The following is a 21,557-nucleotide window of genomic DNA, read 5'->3' as shown; positions in this document are numbered from 1 at the left end:
GTATAGCACAGGAAGTTCTGCTCAATATTCTGTAACAACTTCATTGGGAAAAGAATTTGAAAGAATTTGAAAAAGAATAGATACATGTATTTGTACAATTGAAAGGCTTAGGGCTTCCCAGGTGATCCTAGTGGTAAAGAACCTGCCTACCAATGCAGGAGATGGTAAGAGATACGGGTTTGATCCCTGGGTTGAGAAGATCCCCTGGAGTAGGAAATGGCAACTCACTCCAGTATTCCTGCCTGGAGAATCCCATGGTCAGAGGAGCCTGGCAGGCTACAGCCCTTGGGGTTGCAAAGAGTTGGACACGACTGAAGTGGCAGCATGCATGCCTGTGTAATGGAATCACTTTGTTGTACACCTGAAACTAATACAACATTGTTCATCAGCTGTACTCCAAAATAAAATCAAAAGCTAAAAAAAAAAAAAAAAAAAAGTAAGTGACTAGTCAAGATTGCAAAGCCAGAAAGTGGCATCAACAGAATGAGACTCTCAGCCTTCTTTAGTCCTGTATCCACTGCCTCGCATACCATCCTTCTTCAAACGCAAAACCCATGTCTTTCAGAACCTGGCAATTGGGGCAGGAGCTGTTGGATCTTTGCAGCTGACCTACATCTCGAAGGTAATGTCGGCCTGGAGCTTTGGGACTTCATAGTCTGTAAGTAGGTTTAGTATCTAAACTAGAGGAAGCACACACCTCGGGCATCGGCTCCTGGGGGTGTTGCTGGGCTGTGATGTGCTCCCCACATGCCTGTGGAAGCGTGTAACTGACCAGGGCCGGGTGGCCTGTGGTTAGCAGGTTCTTGGAGGGCGGTCTTGCAGCCTCTCACTTCTGGGACCCATTAGTCAGTGATACTGCCACCTCCTGCAAAGGTGGGATGGGAGGTGGGTAGGCAAAGACTGGGACATGATCTTTTTTTAAACTGGGACCAAAAGGAACACAAACACAACAGCAAAAAACCCAGTGACTGCAAAGGATTCTCCCAAAGTGTATGGTTTGACTGGCATGGCTCAGGAAGCGTTGGGGCGGCACTGAAAGCTTATCCATGGGCTGGATCGGATCACTGTGGAGGGGAGCCTGGGAGGGCCCCAACCACTCAGCAGCCAGAGGACAGCTGGAGGAGCTGGCAGGAGCTGACAGCCCATCCCCTTGTCCAGTCCGCACAGAAGAGGCGAGAGCAACCCCTCTTCTGGGCTGAGACCTGGGTGGGGCCTGGGGGGCTCCAAGTGGATGGTGCCCACTCGTAGCTGCTGAATTCAGCTTTGTGTAGTGGCTCCTCCCTGGAGCAGGCACCGGCGCTGACCTGTGATACAGCAGTGATTAAAAAAAAAAAAAGAAGGCCGGGGGATTTAGAGCCTTGCTAGAAAGAGGAACTGTTCATCCAGCGAGGAGAGCCAGGTGGCCCGAGCCAGCACCGAGGTTCTGGAAGGCCCTCACTCAGGCCTCTTGGGGACCTCAGCTTCCTTGTCCACGTTCTCCCCTCCTCAGGGGATGGGACTCTGATCTGAGTGGCTCCTGGCTCCATCTCATAATAAGCTTTGGGGGTCCTTGGGCAGCCCTCCCATCTCAGCTGGGCCAGAGGGGAAGGCAGCTGCAGGGGTTGCAGGCGGGAGTCCAGCAGAGATGACTGGGTGCAGGGCAGTGTTTGGGTGCCTTAGAGCGAGGAGGGAAGGATGGGGAGAGGGGAAGGGCTTAGGAAAGCAGGCCATTTGCACGCTTTGTGGTCAGAATGTGGCTGCCTGGCCGCCCGGCCAGGGGCCTGGGCCCCTGCCTCTCCTGTCCGGTCCTGTCCTGTCTTGCTGTGAGCTCATTAGGTCATTTCATTAGGAGGTTGGAAGAGAGAGAATTCAGAGAGTGGGGAGCAGAGACCCTCAAGATTAATGAAACTCCAACCATCTCCCGTTTGAGAGGGTTTTTTTTTTTTTCCTCCTTCCTGATGGGAGAAGAGGGAGTACAGTATCGCAGAATCGTGATTTATAAATGCAGCTCGGATGAGGGTTTCTCAAATTCTTGGCTTGGGAGGCTGCTTCCTTTAGCAGGAGGGACCTGCCTTTTACCTTCCGTGGAGGGGAGAGGCAGGCAGGGATGGGTTTTGCAAAACCCACAGCTGCCAGTGGGTCACGTTTCACCGAGAGGAGAGCCTTGAACTGCTTGCTGCCTGACCCAGTACCAGAAAGCTGGGGTTTTCCCAGAAAAAAAAAAGATTTAGCCTGTGCTGGTATCAAATTAGGCATTCCAGGTTATTTCTTGTTAATCCCTAGGTGTCCCCTCCCCAAGGAATGTGTTACATCAGCAGCGGCAGCCCGGCCATGGTGCGTGTGCCCTCCGCTGAGGGTGCTCGTCCTTGTGGGCTGGTGTTGGGAACATCCATCTTCAGAGGAAGGTTCTGAAATTGATGTCGTCACAGCAGCAGGGCCAGTTCTCAGGCCAACCAGAAAAAGATGGATACTGGCCTTTGACTCCACCCACCTCCCTGCTTTGTTTGCGGGTCCTCTTCCACGCAGCCAGCTCCACCTCTGTTAATGCGAATCCTGGCCTGACCCATGAGGCCAACCAGACTGAAATGTGGGAGTCAGGAGCAGACAAAGCTTTACTGCAAGGCCATGCAAGGAGATGAGGTGGCTCACGGCCTTCAGGAGTCTTAAGCTCCCTGAAGGGTTTCAGCAAAGCATTTTTAAGGGCAGATGAGAGGGTTGAGGGTCTCAGGGTGCACGTTTCTCTGACGGGCTGATGGTGAGACAGCTGGGCGGTGTCATGGGAGTTCATGTTAGCGGTCCTCGGGCTCCAGGAGATGTGGGACCATGTACTCAAGGTCATCTAGTCCTTCCTCCGTTTGCTGCTGGTTGTTGGGGGGGTGGGGTTCACATCTGCAAAACAACTCAGGAAATTTGCATCAGATACTATTATCTGGGTACCTCAGAGGGGAGCTCAAGCAGAGGATACAGAGAAGGCTTTGTTTGCGGAAGGCCCCATAGGGTCCTGTTCGCTTACACTTCCAGCTTGTGGCCTGGCTCTCTGTTAACTGCAACAAAGACCTTCCTGAAACAGGGCTCACTCCTGGCTTTTGACGGGCAGGGGTGGGCGGGGTCGTGGATCCTTAGGAAATTCTGATGAGAAGCGTGGATTGCTGTTCCGGGTAAATCATGTGTGCATGCACATACCCTGATTTTGCCTGTGCCTTCAGGGGTCACTGACCCCTGGAAGCTGGTTCAGAGGCTCCGGCTTCAAGCCTGCTATGACTCTGGGTGGCTGACTGCCTCTTCCCTGGCTCCTGATGCTGCCTCGTGGGGCAGGGTCTCCCTGGGCAGCACCGAGGTTCCAAGGCCTTGGGCTGCTGCTGCTGCTGCTGCTGGAGGGGCCCCAGCCCCACTTCCGGCCCAGGGGGGCCAGGGTGGGGCGGGCTTGCAGTGCCCCGGTGCCCCATGGCTTTGCTGCTCCTGTGGTCTGTGCATGATCTGATAAGAGCGAGTTCCTGAGAGTCTGTCGGGCTGGGGAGGGGCAGGGGGCGGCCTCGCCTGTGTCACTCTGCGGGTGACCTGTGCCCCGTCTCTGCCTCACCTCCCCTGCCCCCCAACCTCTCCCTGCCTCCTCACCCAGGACCCACCGGTCAACCACTGCTGTGCAGCGACTTACTTGTGGCCAGAGTCAGCCCATCCACCACGCCACTTCTTCAGGAGCCTCTCTGCTCCTTCACCACGTGTGAAGGAGCTGCTTGGGCTGGCCTGGTCAGCAGCAGGTGGTGCAGTGGGGCAGTGGTGCTATCCCTCCCAGGAGGCAGGGAACCTGCCCCCCATCAACGGGATCTGGGGGGAGGCCAGAGCTATACTCCTCCAGAGTGAGTGAGACCACCTCTTAGCCCCCACCTTGGTCTTTCTTTTTGAGGGCATAGCAGCCAATAGATGGGACTTGCTATGTTGTGTTTTTTTTTGGCCACACCAAGGTATGTGGGATCTTCGTTCCCCAATGAGGGATCAAACCCATGCCCCTGTATTGAAAGCCTGGAGTCTTAACCACTGGACCACCAGGGAAGTCCCTTTATTTTCTTCATCATTCCAGGACTGTAAGAAGGGGTGTAGTTGCTTCTCCTCTGGCTTTGCCAGTCTGGGGGCTGATCAGAGATGTTGAGGGTCTTACCCTTGCTAAACAACCCATCAGGGTTGACCTAGAACTGGCGTCCTGTTAATTCAGCAAGAGCTGCTTGGCCAGGTAATCCTTCTGTGGTCACCACGAAGCAGATTACAGGTATGCAGGCGTGTAATCACACGTACTCCCAACTGAACACTGGATAAACACGTAAAAGCAATTGGAAAGCCAAGTGATCTCTTTGAAAGCTTTGACTTCCGGTAATAAGCACATTTTCCCTCTGCTGGCTGGTAATGAGTTGTGGTCAGAGTGGACCGTTTGTCACCCAGCCAGGGTGAAAGTGTGTGGAAGGCCTGGACGGCCAAGGTAGTTCTGCGACGGTCAGGGTCATACAGGAACCAAGGGCGGGGCGCACAGGAGCTCTGAGCTTGAGGACCTGCAGGAACACAGGTGCTGAGGGAGGAAGCCCATGAGTCACCGACAGATCAGAACATCAGATGCAAACAGGAGGAACGCACACAGTGTGGCTCAGGTTGAATTCTGGGGTCTGAATCTCAGGAGAACAAGATGGCATGGGGGCCAGGGCTTGTTCGCAGGGCTCCAGCGCACAGATGCTAAAGAAGCAATGGGATTTTCATCCTCTTTGAAGGCAGATATGCGGGCTCACCTTTGTCTAAATCTTCATCATCTGGGAGATGATTTTTCTTAGGCCCTCTAGCATACACCTCACATCATGGTAAACATCAGAATGACTCCACTTTCCTCATTGACTGTAATTGTCTGGCTGTGAGATATTGGAAAGGATTTTCATCATTTTTCTTTTTGAAATGATTTGACTCTGAGTAACTCAATTTATGATTGGCTCTAATTTCTCAGCTATCGTCTTGCACATCCAGGGATTCTCGTGAACCAAGAAAATCAAACCTGCTAATTGTTTTTGAATGTTGTGCAGTTTTTGTGAATGTTTAATTAGAATGTGAATGAAATTAGCTTAATGCAACATCTTATAGGCATTTAGTTAAATACTTGCCGATGAGGTTGGTGTAATGTCATATAGACGTTCAGTTGAATAGTTATTACTGTTGAGTGTGCCATATTCATTTTGTGTGTCGGAGGCCAGGTCTCATACATGTTTTGTGGCCCGGAGAAGCTCACAAGGCCCTTAGCATTTTGTCTGTCATGCCAGGCATGAAAAGTGAAAGTTAGTCACACAGTCATGTCTGACTCTTTGCAGTCTCATGGACTGTAGCCCACCAGGCTCCTCCATCCATGGAATTCTCCAGGCAAGAGTACTGGAGTGGGTTGCCATTTCCTTCTCCAGGGAATCTTCCCGACCCAGGGATCAATCCCAGGTCTCCTGCACTGCAGGCGGATTCTTTACCATCTGAGCTACTAGGGAAGCCCCTCATGCCCAGCATAGCATGGCTTGTATTGGTACGTGGAATGGGTGTAAACAGCCCCTCCTTGGTTGAGCAGCCTCTGCATGATAAGGTGGGTTAAGTGCTCACTTGCACAGTCACATTTAATCCTCACCATGGCCCTGTGAGAGCATGATTTATTATTACTGTTTGATGGACTAGGAAATGGTGAGACAGCTGGGACGCCTGGGATGGGGGCCTGGCGCTCTGGCACCAAAGCCCCGGCTGTGCCGCCTCTCCTTCCTTTGATCTTTTATAGGCTGCCGCCTCGGTGCCCATCTTGAGTGTTCTGAGCAGTATTAATTTGGGTTGTTGAGAAATCTGGGCCAGGTCTGTAGAAAGAACTTAGAGCCAGGAGGGAGAATCCAGTCACCCTGGTGTGTCAGCTTGGTGTGTCAGTCATGATCAGATCTTGAGCCACTGTGAGCCATGATGAGACCTTAATTTTTTTTTCTTTTTAATGTTGGAGCTTTCCCTCTTGTTTTTATTTTATTTTATTTTATTTACCTGCACTTGGGTCCTTTAGTTGCGGCAGGGCAGGATTTTTTCCAGGTGGCTCGGTGGTCAGGAATCCACCTGCCAACGCAGGAGACACAGGAGACATGGGATCGATCCCTGGGTTGAGAAGATCCCCTGGAAGAGGAAATGGCAACCCACTCCAGTATTCTTGCCTGGGAAATCTCATGGACAGAGGAGCCTGGCGGGCTACAGTCCAAGGGGTCGAAAAGAGTCGGACACGACTGGGCACACATACACTATAGGAACTCTCAGTTGTGGCATTTGGGATCTAGTTCCCCGACCAGGGATGGAACCTGGGTCCCATGTGTTAGGAGCACAGGGTCTTAGCTACTGGATCACCAGGGAAGTCCTGAAACCTTAATTTTGACCCCAAAGTTTTCTTTAGCTCTTGGCTTCTAATGAGCCTCCTGTTAAAGCTAGAACGACTCCAGGAGCCCCTGGGCGAGAGCAAGTTGGACAATGCCCCTGACCAGAAATGCAGGAATGGTGTGCATGAATGGATGATAGCCACGTGTGAACAGTGGTTCCCAGCCTCGGTCCTGGGGGAAGGGGCTGCCCCCTTAGAAATCCCAGGTCCAGTGGGGGAGGCCTGCACCAGGGACGTTCAGCCTTCAAGGGCAGTCATCTAATTCCATATGATGGAATATGCTTTCCTTTCCTTGTTCAGAGTATTTGGACTCAAACGAGAGGGGCTCACAACAGGCACAGAATCAGAACGTACATGTGGGGGCAGGCTTGAAAAGGCAGGATGACACAGCAGGACGTAGAAAAAGTCCTGCTTTCTTATGCCTTTGCCTTCAATATGGGATGTGCCCTGATCCCATCAGCTGTTCTCTGGGCAGGTGGGAAGCGCTTATTTTCATGGTGAAGCAGTCATGGTAAAGCTAAGGGAAATTGATCTGTGTGTCTCAGTGAGTGACTCACCTTTCTGTGGGCTCTGTTTGAAATCTGTGTATTTGTGACAATTCCACCTCTAATTCACAGAACTGTTTAGCGGAGGAGGTTGGTGGTTGGGAGAGGAGTAGGGTCTCGCTAATGTGAAAGGTACATATCTTTGTGGTCCAAAGAGAATTTTCTCAGGATTCAGTGGCTTGTGAGCGTTTTTGCAGATTCAACACAGACATCAAGATAGCGGTTATCTCCGAGGGGTGGGACCAGGATTCTATCTACCAGGGAGGGGCACAGAGGGCTTCTAAGAAATAGGATCGATAGTGGATGATTTCTTAATCTGGATGATGCGTGCAAGGCTTCCACTCAGTCATTAGTTTTTAAAATGTTCTCATGTTTTTGTATACTCTTCTTTTTGTATCAAGTCTCCTAATGTATAAAGTTTTGAAGGAAGAAAAAGCACAACTTTACAACACTGTGGGAAACACACTCACGTTTCTTTTCTTTTTTCATCTGATTTAGGTGAGCATAGCCACCCCAAAGCAGAAACCCAAAACTCCGTTTTGCTTCGGTAAGTCCTGAGCAGAGGGTGGGTGTTCTGAACACTCCTACAGCAGCTTCCTCTTTTGCGTGGAGACGGTCCTGTGATCGATCACATGTGACTTGTACCATGTGTGTGTGAGGGACCGCTGTCCCAGCCGTATCCCTGGGTCTCACATGATCTTCCTTTCCCTGGTCTCCCTGTGAAGATTGTTAATAACATAAGACGGAGGCACAGGCGCCCATGATGTCTCAGTTCTCCTGGCTCTGTAGGGCAGGGTGCCAGGTATCTACCGGAAGTCTTAAAGAAGCTTTAACTCAGAGCAGAGGAATGGTATGGAGATTTGAGGGAACTAGGGAATGTTCTACTGAAAGTCTTACTGCCAGTGAGTGATGGCTGGGGGTGCCCCAGGAAGCAGAGCTGCTCAGTGGATGCAGGTCATTGAAGCATCAGTATTGAACTGGCTTCTACTGCCTTCTCAGTGCTGTACTAAGTGCTATGAGCAGATGCTAACAGATAGCTTCTGTTTTATGTCTGGGGTGTAAACTCCACAAAGGTAGGGATGCTCCCCGGCTTTGTCATTGGTGTATCCCCAGCACTTAGCGTGTGCTTCCTGGCACAAAGCGGTTGCTCAGTAAATATTCGCTGAAGGAATGAGGGAATGAACTAAGGGGTTGTCTACCTGCCAATGCTCACCTCCTCCAGTTCTAGCTTATTTTTGCCAGGAGAGTAACATGGTCCTTTAAACTGTCCTCTTTTCCCACTCAGGTTGGTTCAAACTTCTTTTGCACTTTCTCCCACTTCCTTCAACTACCATTGCCAAGCTCAAAAATCTGACTCTCAGATTTTGTGGTCAACAGATCTAAAAAGAGAGAAAAAAAAATAAAGAACCCAGAAGTGAATTGTTGACCTCATGGAGTGCTGAGGAAGGACCAGGTTGAAAATGGGGTCTCAAGGTCACAGACTTGAACCCAGGCAACCTTAGTTCCATGTCTCAACCACAGACAAGACCCCTAACCCGGGTCAGTTGTGCTAGTGGAAACCAGGAGCATGGGGGCCAAACTTACATGTGTATTATCATGACTGTCCAGCGTTTGGCGCCTTGGAAAAGCTGTCTGGGCGTGTGTCTGGTGGACGGTGAATGAGCCGCCTTTCTGCACAGCAGCACACGAAGGCCATTAGTGTTGTCTTGTGGCCAATGGAATAATAATCCACATTTTTTTTTGAGATTGAGAGCGCTCTGCTTCCCAGATATTCCCAGGTGACTTTGCACCATGGGGAACATCTTGGTCTCCCCGGCGGGAATCCTCTGCCCTGCTATGTCAAGCATCTTAGTTTTGGCTTGTGAGTTCTGACCTGGATTCTTCTCTCTTCATCCCATGCCTTTTGCAGTCATCAACGCCCTCTCGCAGAGGTATTTTCTTCAAGCCAATGACCAGAAAGATCTGAAGGACTGGGTGGAAGCCTTGAACCAAGCCAGCAAGATCACTGTACGTATGATCTTTCTCCTTTCTGGTGAGAGTCTCTCTGCAGTCGGCGCGTTTCGGGTGGGGAGTGGCCCAGGTGGCGACAGGGTCTTTCTCAGGATCCATTCCAGACCGGCTCCCCTACCTCTTCATACCTTGGCTGACTAGCCGCAAGTTGAACTGAGAGTCTGAGTCTGAATCAGGTTCGAGGGGAAGTTTATGGAGTGTCCCGCTGTGCTTCCTGGGAGGGCTCCCAGGCGGTCGTGGTTTGGGTCATTCTGGGATGCTGATTCAGAATGTGGTGGGATTGGAAAATGGAGTGCTGACTCTGAGAAACAGAGTGGAGGAAACTCACATGAGGGGGGAAGTCGGAACTTTTTCCTGGCTTGCGGAGAGACTCTTCTGACTTTAAGAGGCCACCTGGGGACCAGTCCAGGCCGTCCACTGACCTGTCCTGGGAAAGCCTAACATTTATAAGCACCAGCTTGCTGGCTGTTCTATGAGGACTCTTGTTTTCCTTGACTTGGCTAACGAAGAACTCCTTTCTTCCTCCTTAGAAATACAGAGAAAGAAAGGGAGATGGGTATGAATAAGGAGAGGGGAAAACTGTTTCAGGGAAAAAAACTAGACCTTTAACCAATAATATAGGCCGACTTCTGGCATGTAAGCCACACTTTGCTGAAAAGTTTGATTTTCTGTATCATATCTTCAGAAGTGCTAACATTCTAGTGACTTCCAGTAAAAACCAGTATGTGCTGGGGCAGATTATTCTCCCCAACACCTCAGGGTTCCCGTGAACAACTTCATAGAAGAAACCTGTACAGTTATCCAGCACCTGTGATGCTGCCTCTGAGCAGAGTACATCGATGTGGTTTTGCTTGTCGGCTCGTTATTCTGATAAACCTTGGTAAGGCAGTGAAAAGAGAGGGAAATGGTGGGGGTCTGTGAAGGGGGGTAGCTGCTAACTCAGGCACGTCTGCTACCCACATGCTTGTGTGTGTCTGCAGAATGCTGACGTTATTAAAGGTTTCCTTCGTTCATGTTGGAGTCTTCACCCTTCTGGGTCTTCCACACTGTGGGGAGTTTCTTTCAGTGAATACTTTTTTCTCATTCAGTGTTATCTCTTTTTTTTTTTTTTAAGTTTTTTTGTTTTTTTGATGTGGATGATTTTTAAAAGTCTTTATTGAATTTGTTACAGTAATGTTCCTGTCTTATGTTTTGGTTGCTTGGGTGCAAGGCCTGTGGGATCTTAGCTTGGGAAGCTAAGATCCAGTCATACCCTCTGCATTGGAAGATGAGGTCTTAAGCACTGGACCACCAGGGAAGACCCCAGGGTGTCCTCTCTTGGACCTGCCTGGTGAACTGGACTACACAGACTGTGAGGCAGCGGGGGCCTCTTTGTCCTGCTTTTGTGGCTTGAGCGAGGAGTTGCTCCAAGCGGCCAGTTTCATGCCCTCTTTCTGCCTGCTGGGATGTCCCAGCCTCTGCAGGGGCGCCATAACCTCTAGGGTCCCCCTGACTTTCCTCTCTCTGCTCTATTTATGCGTCTCTTTACTCCTCCTGCCAAAGATCCTGTGGGACAGAAGGAAGAGAGGGGCACCTGACTTCCTCATTATGGGCAGATTTCTCTTAGTGTACCTTATGTGCAAAGTGAAGCATCTTGGGGGCAGGGGATGCAGAGATGAAGGATACAGACCATGTATCCAGGTGGGCTTTCTCACCGGCCACATTGCTCACCCTTTGCATCACTCCTGTGAGGCGGGTGCTTTCACTGCCATTTTTATGATGAGGAAAACGGAAATCAGAGTCTTGCCCTAAGTCTGCGAAGTCACTTCAGTCGTGTTTGACTCTGTGCGACCCCATAGACGGCAGCCCACCAGGCTCCCCCGTCCCTGGGATTCTCCAGGCAAGAACACCTGAGTGGGTTGCCATTGCCTTCTCCAATGCATGGAAGTGAAAAGTGAAAGTGAAGTCGTTCAGTCGTGGCCGACTCTTAGCGACCCCATGGACTGCAGCCTACCAGGCTCCTCCGTCCATGGGATTTTCCAGGCAAGAGTACTGGAGTGGGGTGCCATTGCTCTAAGTCTGGAGTTTGCTAAATGACAGAGCTGGGATTCAAGCCTGGGACCTTCTGACTTCAGAGACCTGGAAGGGTTTATGAAAATATGAAAAACAAGCAGCAGACGTACAAGAATAAGTTAGATGACATACCACTTTCACTTTCATGGCTTCTTGTTAGCCTCATGAAAACCTCAACTAGGGAGGGTGGGAGTGATCATCTGGTTTATAAACGAGGCAGTGGAAATGCCTGGAGATCAGAGTGACCTGCCCAGGTTCAGGAGCCAGTAACCACAGATCCCTGGTCATAGAGTGCTGGGTCACTGAGTCCTTATGATTGAAGATAATGGTGAGCGTATGGTATTCAGCCAGAAGTGCAGACGCCAAGCGGGAGAGGGGTGGGGTGAACTGGGAGCCTGGGATTGACATATGTACACTACCATGTATAAAATGGATAGCTAACGAGAACCTACTGTATAGCACAGGGGGCTCTATTCAGTGCCCTGCGGGGACCTAAATGGGGAGGGAATCCAATAAAGAGGAGATATCTGTGTACAGATAGCTGACTCACTTTGCTGTACAGCAGAAACTAACACAACATTGTAAAGCAGCCATATACCCCAATAAACATTTTTTAAAAAAATAAAGAATTGGGTTTGCTCAGAGTAGTAGTATTCCTATATTAGTTTCCTAAGGGCTTTTGCAAAAGGTGGATGGCTTAGAGTAACAGAAACTCATTCTGCCACAGTCCTGAGAAGTCTGACATCAGAGTGTCGGCAAGGCCCTCCATGTACCCATTGAAGGCTCAAGGGGAGAATACTTCCTTGCCCTTTCTAGCTCTCAGAGGCTTCCCTGGTTTGTCCTGCATCCCTCCACTTCTGCCTCCGTCATTGTACAGCCTGTGTGTCTGTATGACCCCTCCTCTTAGGAAGACATGAATCATTGCACTTAAGTGAAGTGAAGTTGCTCAGTCGTGTCCGACTCTTTGCGACCCCAAGAACTGTAGCCCACCAGGCTCTTCCATCCATGGAATTTTCTAGGGAAGAGTACTGGAGTGGGTTGCCATTTCCTTCTCCAGGGGATCTTCCCGACCCATTGTACTTAGGGCCCACCCTAAACCAGCATCAGTTCAGTTCAGTCGCTCAGTCATGTCCGACTCTGCAACCCCATGGACTGCAGCACGCCAGGCCTCCCTGTCCATCACCAACTCCCAGAGTTCACTCAAACTCATGTCCATTGAGTCAGTGATGCCATCCAGCCATCTCATCCTCTGTTGTCCCCTTCTCCTCCCACCCTCAATCTTTCCCAGCATCAGGGGCTTTTCAAATGAGTCAGCTCTTCTCATCAGGTGGCCAAAGTATTGGAGTTTCAGCTTCAACATCCGTCTTTCCAATGAACACCCAGGACTGATCTTTAGGATGCACTGGTTGGATTTCCTTGCAGTCTAAACCAGCATGGCTTCATCTTAATTTAATTACCTCTGCAAGAACCCTATTTCCAAATAAAGTCACATCTGAGGTTATGGGTGGACATCTTGGGGAGACATCATTCAACTCATTACATTTTTTCGAAAGGGTTAAAAATTGGATAGTGAAATTATAGCATACTTTCCCCTATCACAGTTAGACTATTCCTCATAGTCTTGCCCTGCCTGTGGCAAGAGAGTCCTTGCAAATTTCATTTCCTGTTGGAAATGGAACCCTGTGGATCTCCTCCATCAGGGCACCCTTCACCAGGGAGGGGACAGGGTGGTGGAAGAGGGCCCTGTTTCACTGGGATCTTGGGAGACGGACAAGCCAAGAGGATGTCCTTGTTTTTAAGACCTGGCGCATGGTTATTGGTAAGTTTGTTCTCTGCAGGCTGATTCACCGTCTCAGGAAGTATAAGCTGTTTGGAGATCCAGGCCATTGGTCAGAGGGAGCCGATGATGCAGGGGTGTGAGCAGTGATGACCAGCAGTTCTCTGGGTGGGCTGACGGGTCGAGAGGCAACATGACAACCAAGCTGCCAGGGGTCCTTTCCCGGCTGTCGTGAACTCTGAAAGGCTACTCCCCTCCTCCTTTGCTGGGTTTCAGGAATTTATTTGGGTCACTAGGGGGCAGGTGTGCTGTTCAACCCTGGACATATCACTGGACACCCCAGCACTCACCCACATCCCAAAAGGATTCCACGCACTGGAGCAAAACACAGAGGAACTGGCAAGGGTGGTCCCAGTAGGTGGTAGGTAGTGGTGTTTAGCAGTGGCGCCAACTTTTAACGAGCTTTTGTTTACCTAATCTATGAAATAGAGAAACGGATGCCTGCCTGGTAAAGTGGCCTGAGATGAGTAGTAATGCAGGAAGAGACGAGTACTTCCTCCGCCTGGCACTGAGCAGAGGCCCAAAGCAACTGTTGTCTGATAAGGAAAGGAGAGGGAGGGTTTCTGGCCTCATCTGGAGAGGTGGGGGGCAGAGGTCGCCCTAGACTATCTAAGTTGAGTGCACAGGCCAGGAAGAAGGGTCCTGTCGTCTTTCTGGGGCCCCAGTGTTGATCACGATGGCCTTACTCCTTTGAATTAGATGCATAGGGGTGTGGTCCTTCATTCTCATCCTTAGCAGGCAGAGTTAGTTCTCCTATGGCCCTGAGCTGTGAACTCCCCCCACCCCACTTCCTGGCTTACAGTAGCTTTTAAAAATTAATTAGGCTGCTCCAGGTCATGTATGGATGTGAGAGTTGGACTATAAAGAAAGCTGAGTGCTGAAAAATTGATGCTTTTGAACTGTGGTGTTGGGGAAGACTCTTGAGAGTCCCTTGGACTGCAAGGAGATCCAACCAGTCCATCCTAAGGGAGATCAGTCCTGAGTATTCATTAGAAGGACTGATGATGAACCTGAAACTCCAATACTTTGGCCACCTGATGCGAAGAACTGACTCATTTGAAAAGACCCTGGTGCTGGGAAAGATTGAAGGCAAGAGGAGAAGGGGATGACAGGATGAGATGGTTGGATGGCATCACCAACTCAATGGACATAAATTTTAGTAAACTCTGGTAGTTGGTGATGGACAGGGAGGCCTGGCATGGTGCAGTCCATGGGATCACAAAGAGTCGTACATGACTGAGTGACTGAACTGACTGAGATCTTAGTTGCAGCATGTGGGATCTAGTTTCCTGACCAGGGATCGAATCCAGGCCTCCTGCATTGGGAGTGTGGAATCTTAGCCATTGGAGCACCAGTGAAGTCTTGCAATAGTGTTTTTGTTTTTCTTTTTTAAACTTTTTTTTTTTTTTACAGTTTTTAAAGGTTACTTTCCATTTAAATGATTACAAAATATTGGCTATATTTCCCATGTTGTATAATATATCCTTGAGCTGTGAGCTCTTGAAAGATCTGGATTCTTAGGTCTTTCTAGCTTCCAAGGCTGTAGAAGAACTGAAACAGTTCTTCTGTTTCAGTTAGGTTTTCTTCTGGGGTCTGCAGTTACTTTCCTGGCAGACTCACATGGGGTCTTGGGTCCTTGTGAAAGACAGGCTTTGTGGTGTGGTGGGGACTGAACCAGCAGAGTTCAGGGACTTGGTCTCTGCTTAGGTGTTAATATTAATCATGGCTTTGGGCATATGATTGGACTGTTCTGGGCCTCTCTGATGATGAAAGATTTTCCAGTATAAATGAGAAATGGACAAGGAGGATGAAAAGTGGCAACATGAATGAGGATAAATGACCTCAGGTTGGGAGGATGGTCAGGACTGGGACAAACTGAAGAATCTGTTCCCCATCCAAAGACTGAACTGCTGCTTTGCTGGAAAACAAGATTGTTTTGTATGAAATATTTCAGATTTTAATTGCAGGTTGAAAAACATACTGGATAGGACAGACGAGACACACTTGGGGCAAGTCTGCCTTTGGACCACCAGTTTGCAACCTGTGGTCTCAAACGTGCCCTAAAAATTCTGTGACTCTTTGATCAGCTGGAGAGGATCAAAGATAAATCATTTTGCAGAAGGGCGATATTTGTAAGTGCTAGTACCATTAATAAAAAGTTATTTAGAGGGACTCCCCTGTGGTCCAGTGGTTAAGAGTCCACCTGCCAATGTAGGAGATACAGGTTTGATCCCTGGTCCTGGAAGATCCCATGTGCCACAGGGCAGCTAAGCCAGTGCGTCACAACTACTGAGCCCAAGCTCTGTAGCTTTTGAACTCGCATGTTGCAAATATACTGAAGCCCACACACCTAGATCCCAAGCTCTGCAACAAGCGAAGCCACCGCAATAAGAAGCCCAAGCACCATAACGAAGCATAGGGCTGGCTCACTGCAACTAGAGAAAGCCTGTGCAACAGCGAAGACTCAGCACGGCCAAAAATACATACATTAATTAATTTTTAAAAAGTTTACTTAGAATATCTTAATTAAAATACTTTTGTATTTTTATTCATATTTTAAGTGTTTGAATTTATATCCTCTCATCGTTTGATGACCATGATAACTCTATGACGGTGTCACTCATTTAGTGACAGGTCAGAGGTTACACCCCAAGCCCTGGGACACGCTCCCCATCCTGTACCGTATGCCACAGGTGTCTCACCTACTGCTGAGCATCCTTTCTCCCGTCTTTATGTTCCTGGCTCCTTTTCATCCTCCAGGTCACTGTTTGAGCATCTCTTTCCCCTGGAGACTTACACCAACCATGCCCACAATTTTCTGCTGCCAGTCTCAGCTCCTGTTTATTGTCTTCAAGGCAGTCACCACGATTTGTGATTATTCTGGTCGTTCGTCTTGCTGTATGCTTGTGATCAGTCTCCCTGATCAGCATGGACGTGGAGTGAGGGCAGGACATGTGTCTGTGTGTGCTGGTTTATCTTTGGTCTCTAGCCAGGCAGGGGCTGACTCACTCAGAGTAGGTGCTCAGGGCATTTGTTGAGTAAGTGTGTGCCTCTGTGTGTGTGTGTGTTTGTATGGTGGGAGTGGTTTGCTGAATTCCTCATGTCCAGGTTTGGATGGATGAAGGACATGGGGGGAAGGGGTTTCTCACTATAACTTGGCACATTAACTTTCTTCTTCCTCCTGCCGTCCTTGGTCACCTCCCTGCTCTTTCTGGGCTTTCTTTCCCGGTTAACTGCGTTGTCGTTCTTCCCAGGTACCCAAAGCTGGGAACCTGCCCCTGACGACCGAAGTTCTCAAGAGCCTAGCAACTCCTCTGGCCTTAGAGAAGAAGCCACAGGTGGCCTACAAGACAGAGATCATCGGAGGGGTGGTGGTACACACGCCCATCAACCAGGTACTGGGGCCTGGGGCTGCCAGGCTGGGGCATGGAGGGGGGGCGTCCAGGGGTGTCCATGGTGTGTCAGTGACATGACAGGAGGGCAGGACCAAGGAAAGGGAAGGGGTGGGGGAGCCCGTGTACGTGGGCTGATGGAGAATACCGACAGTGCAGAGACTGCGGCCGCTGCATCTGGAGCTTGGCCAGGACAGCTCTGCTTCACCCGCGGGGACTGGCACCTGTGGAGCCCGTGGGAAGCGGGCCGAGGGTGGCTGGCAGCAAGCTCACTGTGCCTCTGCCTCGTCTGGTTTGCTTTGGCAGCCCTTCCCTTTCTCCTGGGTCTCCCTGCCCTCCCCAGCCTTGCTCTGTGAAAGCACCCTCTACAGTGCCTGCCCAACACAAAAGTTTACTTTCTGGTTTATTTCTTATTTGACTGCCCTCGTGGGCCAAGAGGAAGAGGTGACTGGCCAGGGCGGGTGGGGCCGTGTCAGGAGCAGGGAGGTGCTAACCCTGCCCCGCCCCGTTTCCATGTAGAACGGCGGGGATGGGCAGGAAGTGGGTGAGCCCGGCTCCCACGCCATCCTTCGGAGGTCTCAGAGTTACATCCCCACGACCGGCTGCCGGGGTCCCACCGGGCCGCCCCTCATCAAGAGCGGCTACTGTGTGAAGCAAGGGAATGTGGTGAGTGTCCGCGAGGGGAGCTGAAGGGGGTTCTGGGGACCCCAGGAGCCAGTGGGTGTGGGCGAGCCCGAGGGGAGGGCAGATTGCTGGGAGGAGGTTGGAGCCGGCTACGCCCACATCGGCTGATTCCCGGAGGGGTTCAAAGGAAACGTGCGCCCTGCTGTGCGAGGTGCTCCCAGGCGTTTCCGCAGAGGAAGAAATCCTTGGCTCCTCACTCTGGTCCCCCAGGCTGGGAGCCTGGCCTTTGCGGGGCGAGGTCCCCAGAAGCTTAGGACCAGAATGCACCCCCGGGGACCTCTTCTAACATTGTGCTCTCTACCCTCTATTGCAGCGCAAGAGCTGGAAGCGGCGCTTCTTTGCGCTGGATGACTTTACCATCTGCTACTTCAAGTGTGAGCAGGTTTGTCGTGGCTCTGGGGCCCTCAAGAGACCGAGGGGTCTCACACATGTGTGTGTGTGTGTGTGTGTGTGCATACACGCGGGCACACAGACTCATCTGTGTGCTGGGAGTGTGCGGCGTCTTAGCTCCGTCCACCTGGTGTGGGCAGCTTCGCCATGATATTAAAGTGGCCTTGACGAACTCCCTCCCTGTGTGTGCTGAGAACCGCAGAGCATCTTAGATTTTTTTTTTTCCTCCTCTCTTGATTGTTTTGGGACCTTGTCTTGTTTGCGACCTGGTTTCAGCCAGTCATGTCTGATGATCATGGCTGGCTGGTCCCAGCGGTGGCCTTGGGCAGACGGCCTCATTCACTCTATCTCCCCGTTTCCTCCCCCAGGACCGAGAACCACTTCGTACCATATACCTCAAGGATGTTCTCAAGACCCACGAGTGTCTGGTCAAGTCTGGGTAATTGTCTCTGCTTCTTCTTCTGTGGTCAGAACCCCGTGTGCCATCTTAGCTCTCCCGATACTCCCTGTCTGAGGCTCTGTTCCAGAGCCTGCCTTTAAGAGCAGGAGGACTTTGTCTCCCTGACATCTGTGGCTGCCTGTCTCCATCCAGGTGGTCACAGCGGCAAGACGGTGCGCTTGGCCAACCTGCCCACTTCCCAGCCCTTTACTGTCACTCCTCAGATGAGCCTGTGTAACACTGTTCTCATGGAGGAAAAGAAAGAATATGGAACAGAGGAGAGAGAGGTCCTTCTCAGGTGTCGGATGCTCATTGCCCAGGACTGACCTTCAGGGGAGGGGGCCACTGTACCCTTAGTCTCTCACTTTTTAACACATTTGCTCAGAGCCTTGTTTGTGCCAGTGCCTCTGACCTGAATTGTTATGCCTTTTCTCCTCTCTTCCTTTTGACAAAGTCCCTGATACCTTCTTTAAAATATATATATATATATATATATATATATATATTTGGCCGTGCTGGGTCTTTGTTCCTGTGTGTGGGCTTTTCTCTAGTCGTGGGTCTTCGTTGCTGTGTGTGGGCTTTTCTCTAGTCGTGGCCAGCACGGGCTACCCTGTGGTTGTGGAGCGCACACCGGCTTTTCATTCTGGTGGCTTCTGCTGTTGTGGAGCACAGGCTGTAGCACACGCAGGCGTCAGTGATTAGGCTCGTGGGCTCAGTAGTTCTGGTTCCTGGGCTCCAGAGCACAGGCTCACTCGTTACGGTGCACGGGCTTAGTTGCTCCGCGGCACGTGGGATCTTTCCAGATCAGGGGTCGTCTCCTGCATGGGCAGGCAGATTCTTTACCACTGAGCCATCAGGGAGGTCCCCCGATGTCTTCGTAACATAGGGCTGATTCATGGCAATGCTGTCGGGCAGGAAGAAGAAATATTTTTTAAGATGTTCTTCTTTCCACCAGGAAATGGTTACCTTTCCAGGGCCGCGGAGGGCAGGACGAATGTGGGACCTGGGGCCCATTCAATGGCTCTCCCATATCCGGCACCCATACCGGTGCCCTTGGAGCCAAGCTTTAGAGACCCGGGGGCATCTGGGCACCTGGCGGTCCTCGCTCGGCCCTCCGTCAGCAGTCTGCAGGGGCAGTTTGCTGTATCTCCCTCCCACGGACTGTGCGTGCAGAGCCAGTGTCACCAGGGGAGCTGTTGACAGCAGGCTGACTGTTCTCACATGAAGGTGTGGGAGGGTCTTGCATGAAAGCGAGGTGCGCTGTGGCCCATGGAAGCGGGGACTGTCGTGAGCCTTGCAAACAGCAGTTGCAGAGTTTAGAAGATAAGGAAAGTTCCCACCGACAGATTATCACTTGTGAGAGCAGCTACAGATGGAAGTTCCAGAAGCGCAGCTCTGGAGCTGACCATGGGTGGAGGAGAGATGGGACTTGTTCCTAACCCTGGAGGCCTGTGCAGGTCAACAGGCGGGCTGGGGTGACTTAGAGAACCCAGATAATGTTCGGTCCTGAGAGTGCTTCACACTTCACCTGAGCCACTCACCGGCAGAGTCAGACTGAACTGTGGGAAAGAGAACTGAGAGATAGGCAGATCCCTGGGGAAGGAAGCTCCCAGACTCTGCAGGTTCCAGGCCTGTGAGACTAGGCTTCTCCCCAGCCCAGTCAAGGGGATTCTGGGCATCTGGATAGTCAGTTAATGTTTTGTTGAATTGAATTGAATTAAAAGGCTTCATAGGTGAAGGAAGTGGCAACCAACTCCAGTATACTTGCCTGGAGAATCCCATGGACAGAGGAGCCTGGCGGGCTTTACAGTCTAAGGGGTTGCAAAGAGTCGGACATGACTGAAGCAACTGAGCACAAAAGGCTTCATGCAGCCTGAGAAATGGATGCAAAAAGAGTGGGGATTTCCTCCCGGTTTTGCTTTTTCCTCCCCAGCAGTTGATTACATGACTGTATGTACGTGCATGAATAGTTTGAAAGGTTAAACCACTTTAGCCAGAAGGAAGTGCCATCTCCTCTCAGATACTCAGAAAGGGACGACAATAGCTAATGACATGCATTTCAGATGAGCACCGTGTGGCTTTCTCGTTGCACCAGATGCCGTGTATAACTTATAACTGATCTTTGTGGTGATAAGCTTGATACAGACGGGCTTCTGATTTCCATTGTACAGCTGGAGTGTAAAGGCTCACAAAGTTTTAAACATATTCCTGAAATACCATTTCCCAGTGGAGTCAGGATCAGGCCCTAAGTCTATCTGACCCCCCCACCCCCACCCCATAGCTGTACCCTCCCCTGGGGGTCTTTAATCTCATGCTTCTCTTTAGCCCACATGCCCCTGTCACTGGCCACGCATCTGCCATTTCCTTCGAAGCCTTGATTCCTGAAGCCAGCCTTGTCTGTGATCAGTCCTGTCTTTTCTTTCTTCCATTAAAAAAAATATTTTTGGCCATGCCACTCGGCATGTGGGATCTTAGCTCCTGGACCGGGGATGGAATCCGTATGTCCTATAGTGGAAGCGCAGTCTTAACCGCTGGACCACCAGGGACGTCCACCTGCAGTTAGTCCTTTCTTGGAATCATTCTAACTCTTGGCATGTAACACACACTTCGGCGTCTGACTCTATAGTTTTGCTTTTTAATGTTCTTTTATGGGGAAGGAGGTGGATCTCCTGCTCCTGTATGTTCCCCCAGAGACTGGATACACCAGGCAGGCGTTTCACCCTGGAAATCATTTCAGCCATTTGGAGGCTTGTGGCTAAGCATCAGCTACTTCTAGCCTTCTTCCTTGCAGAAGTCAAAGCCCTCTTACAAACCTCACCCCAGTTTGAAGCACCTTTAAGTGGTCCACACTCTCCTTCCCTTTCTCCTCCTTCGCATCTAGCCCCCTTCTGAGAGCTGGGATTTGGTGAAATGGATATGGTTGCTGTGTGGATGGAGAAAGACTTTGGAAATGAGAGATTTGGGTCCCTGAGGAGAGGCCTGGTGGTGGAGTAATTAAGAGTGTAGACTCTGGAATCAGACCTGGATTCAAATCCTGACTCTGCCATTTATTTACTTCGGTGCTGTGGACCAGTCACAGAACCTCTTTGAGCCCGAGTTTACCCCAGTGGGGAAAGTCTTACTGCCTCATTGAATGGTGGTGAAGATTGGATGAAATAGCGCATCTCAAAACACAAAGACAGGGATTTCCGTGTGGGCCAGTGGTTAACACTCTGACCCGCCAATGCAGGGGGCATGAGTTTGATCCTAGTTGGGGAACCAAGGTCCCACATGCCATATGGCTCGGCCAAAAGATTTTTTAAAAAGCACAAATAACAGATTGGTGGTTACAAGAGGTGGATGGTTGGGGGTAACCAAATGGATGGAGGGAGTTGAGTGGTACAAACCTCCAGTTATAAATAAGTCCTGGGAATGGAGTATATAGCATGGTGACTATGGTTAAGGGTACTGTATGTGAACGTTGCTAAAAGAGTTGATCTTAAAAGTTATCATCTTATCGCAAGAAAACAAATTGTAACTATGTAGTGTGGTGAGTGTTGCCTAGACAGTGATCATTTGCAATATATCCAAATATTGAATCATGTTGTACACCGGAAACAAATTTACTGCTCTTTTTTTATGAATATACTGTTGTATGTCTGTTATCTCTCTATAATACATACAAATAAATATATGTATATAATATATATATTTAATGTAGATATAATGGATATATAACAGCTTGTGTGTTTACATGTGTGTGTTTGTATCCAATAAGACTTTCATTACTTGACCCTAAAATAAAACCCCTCAAAATGGTACCTCTCACAAAGCACTTGAT

The 21,557-nt window shown here is 50.2% G+C and overlaps 1 protein-coding gene across 4 annotated transcripts in view; it reads left to right on the top strand.

Annotated features, from left to right (window-relative positions):
* Nucleotides 1-21,557, top strand: part of PLEKHA2 (pleckstrin homology domain containing A2) — a 64,602-nt gene that overhangs the window by 32,019 nt on the left and 11,026 nt on the right. For 3 of the 4 annotated variants that reach the window (XM_018041994.1, XM_018041996.1, XM_018041995.1), the window contains exons 3-9: nucleotides 566-622; nucleotides 7,432-7,480; nucleotides 8,843-8,940; nucleotides 16,087-16,227; nucleotides 16,744-16,890; nucleotides 17,222-17,290; nucleotides 17,667-17,737. In XM_018041994.1, the coding sequence (XP_017897483.1) occupies nucleotides 566-622; nucleotides 7,432-7,480; nucleotides 8,843-8,940; nucleotides 16,087-16,227; nucleotides 16,744-16,890; nucleotides 17,222-17,290; nucleotides 17,667-17,737 (632 nt within the window). The remainder of the gene's footprint in view (nucleotides 1-565; nucleotides 623-7,431; nucleotides 7,481-8,842; nucleotides 8,941-16,086; nucleotides 16,228-16,743; nucleotides 16,891-17,221; nucleotides 17,291-17,666; nucleotides 17,738-21,557) is intronic. The other variant, XM_018041997.1, reaches the window with a different exon arrangement.

This window comes from Capra hircus, chromosome 27 (genome assembly GCF_001704415.2).
Source record: "Capra hircus breed San Clemente chromosome 27, ASM170441v1, whole genome shotgun sequence".
NCBI classification, from domain to species: Eukaryota; Metazoa; Chordata; class Mammalia; order Artiodactyla; family Bovidae; genus Capra; species Capra hircus.
This window is presented reverse-complemented; position numbering and strand designations above follow the sequence as displayed.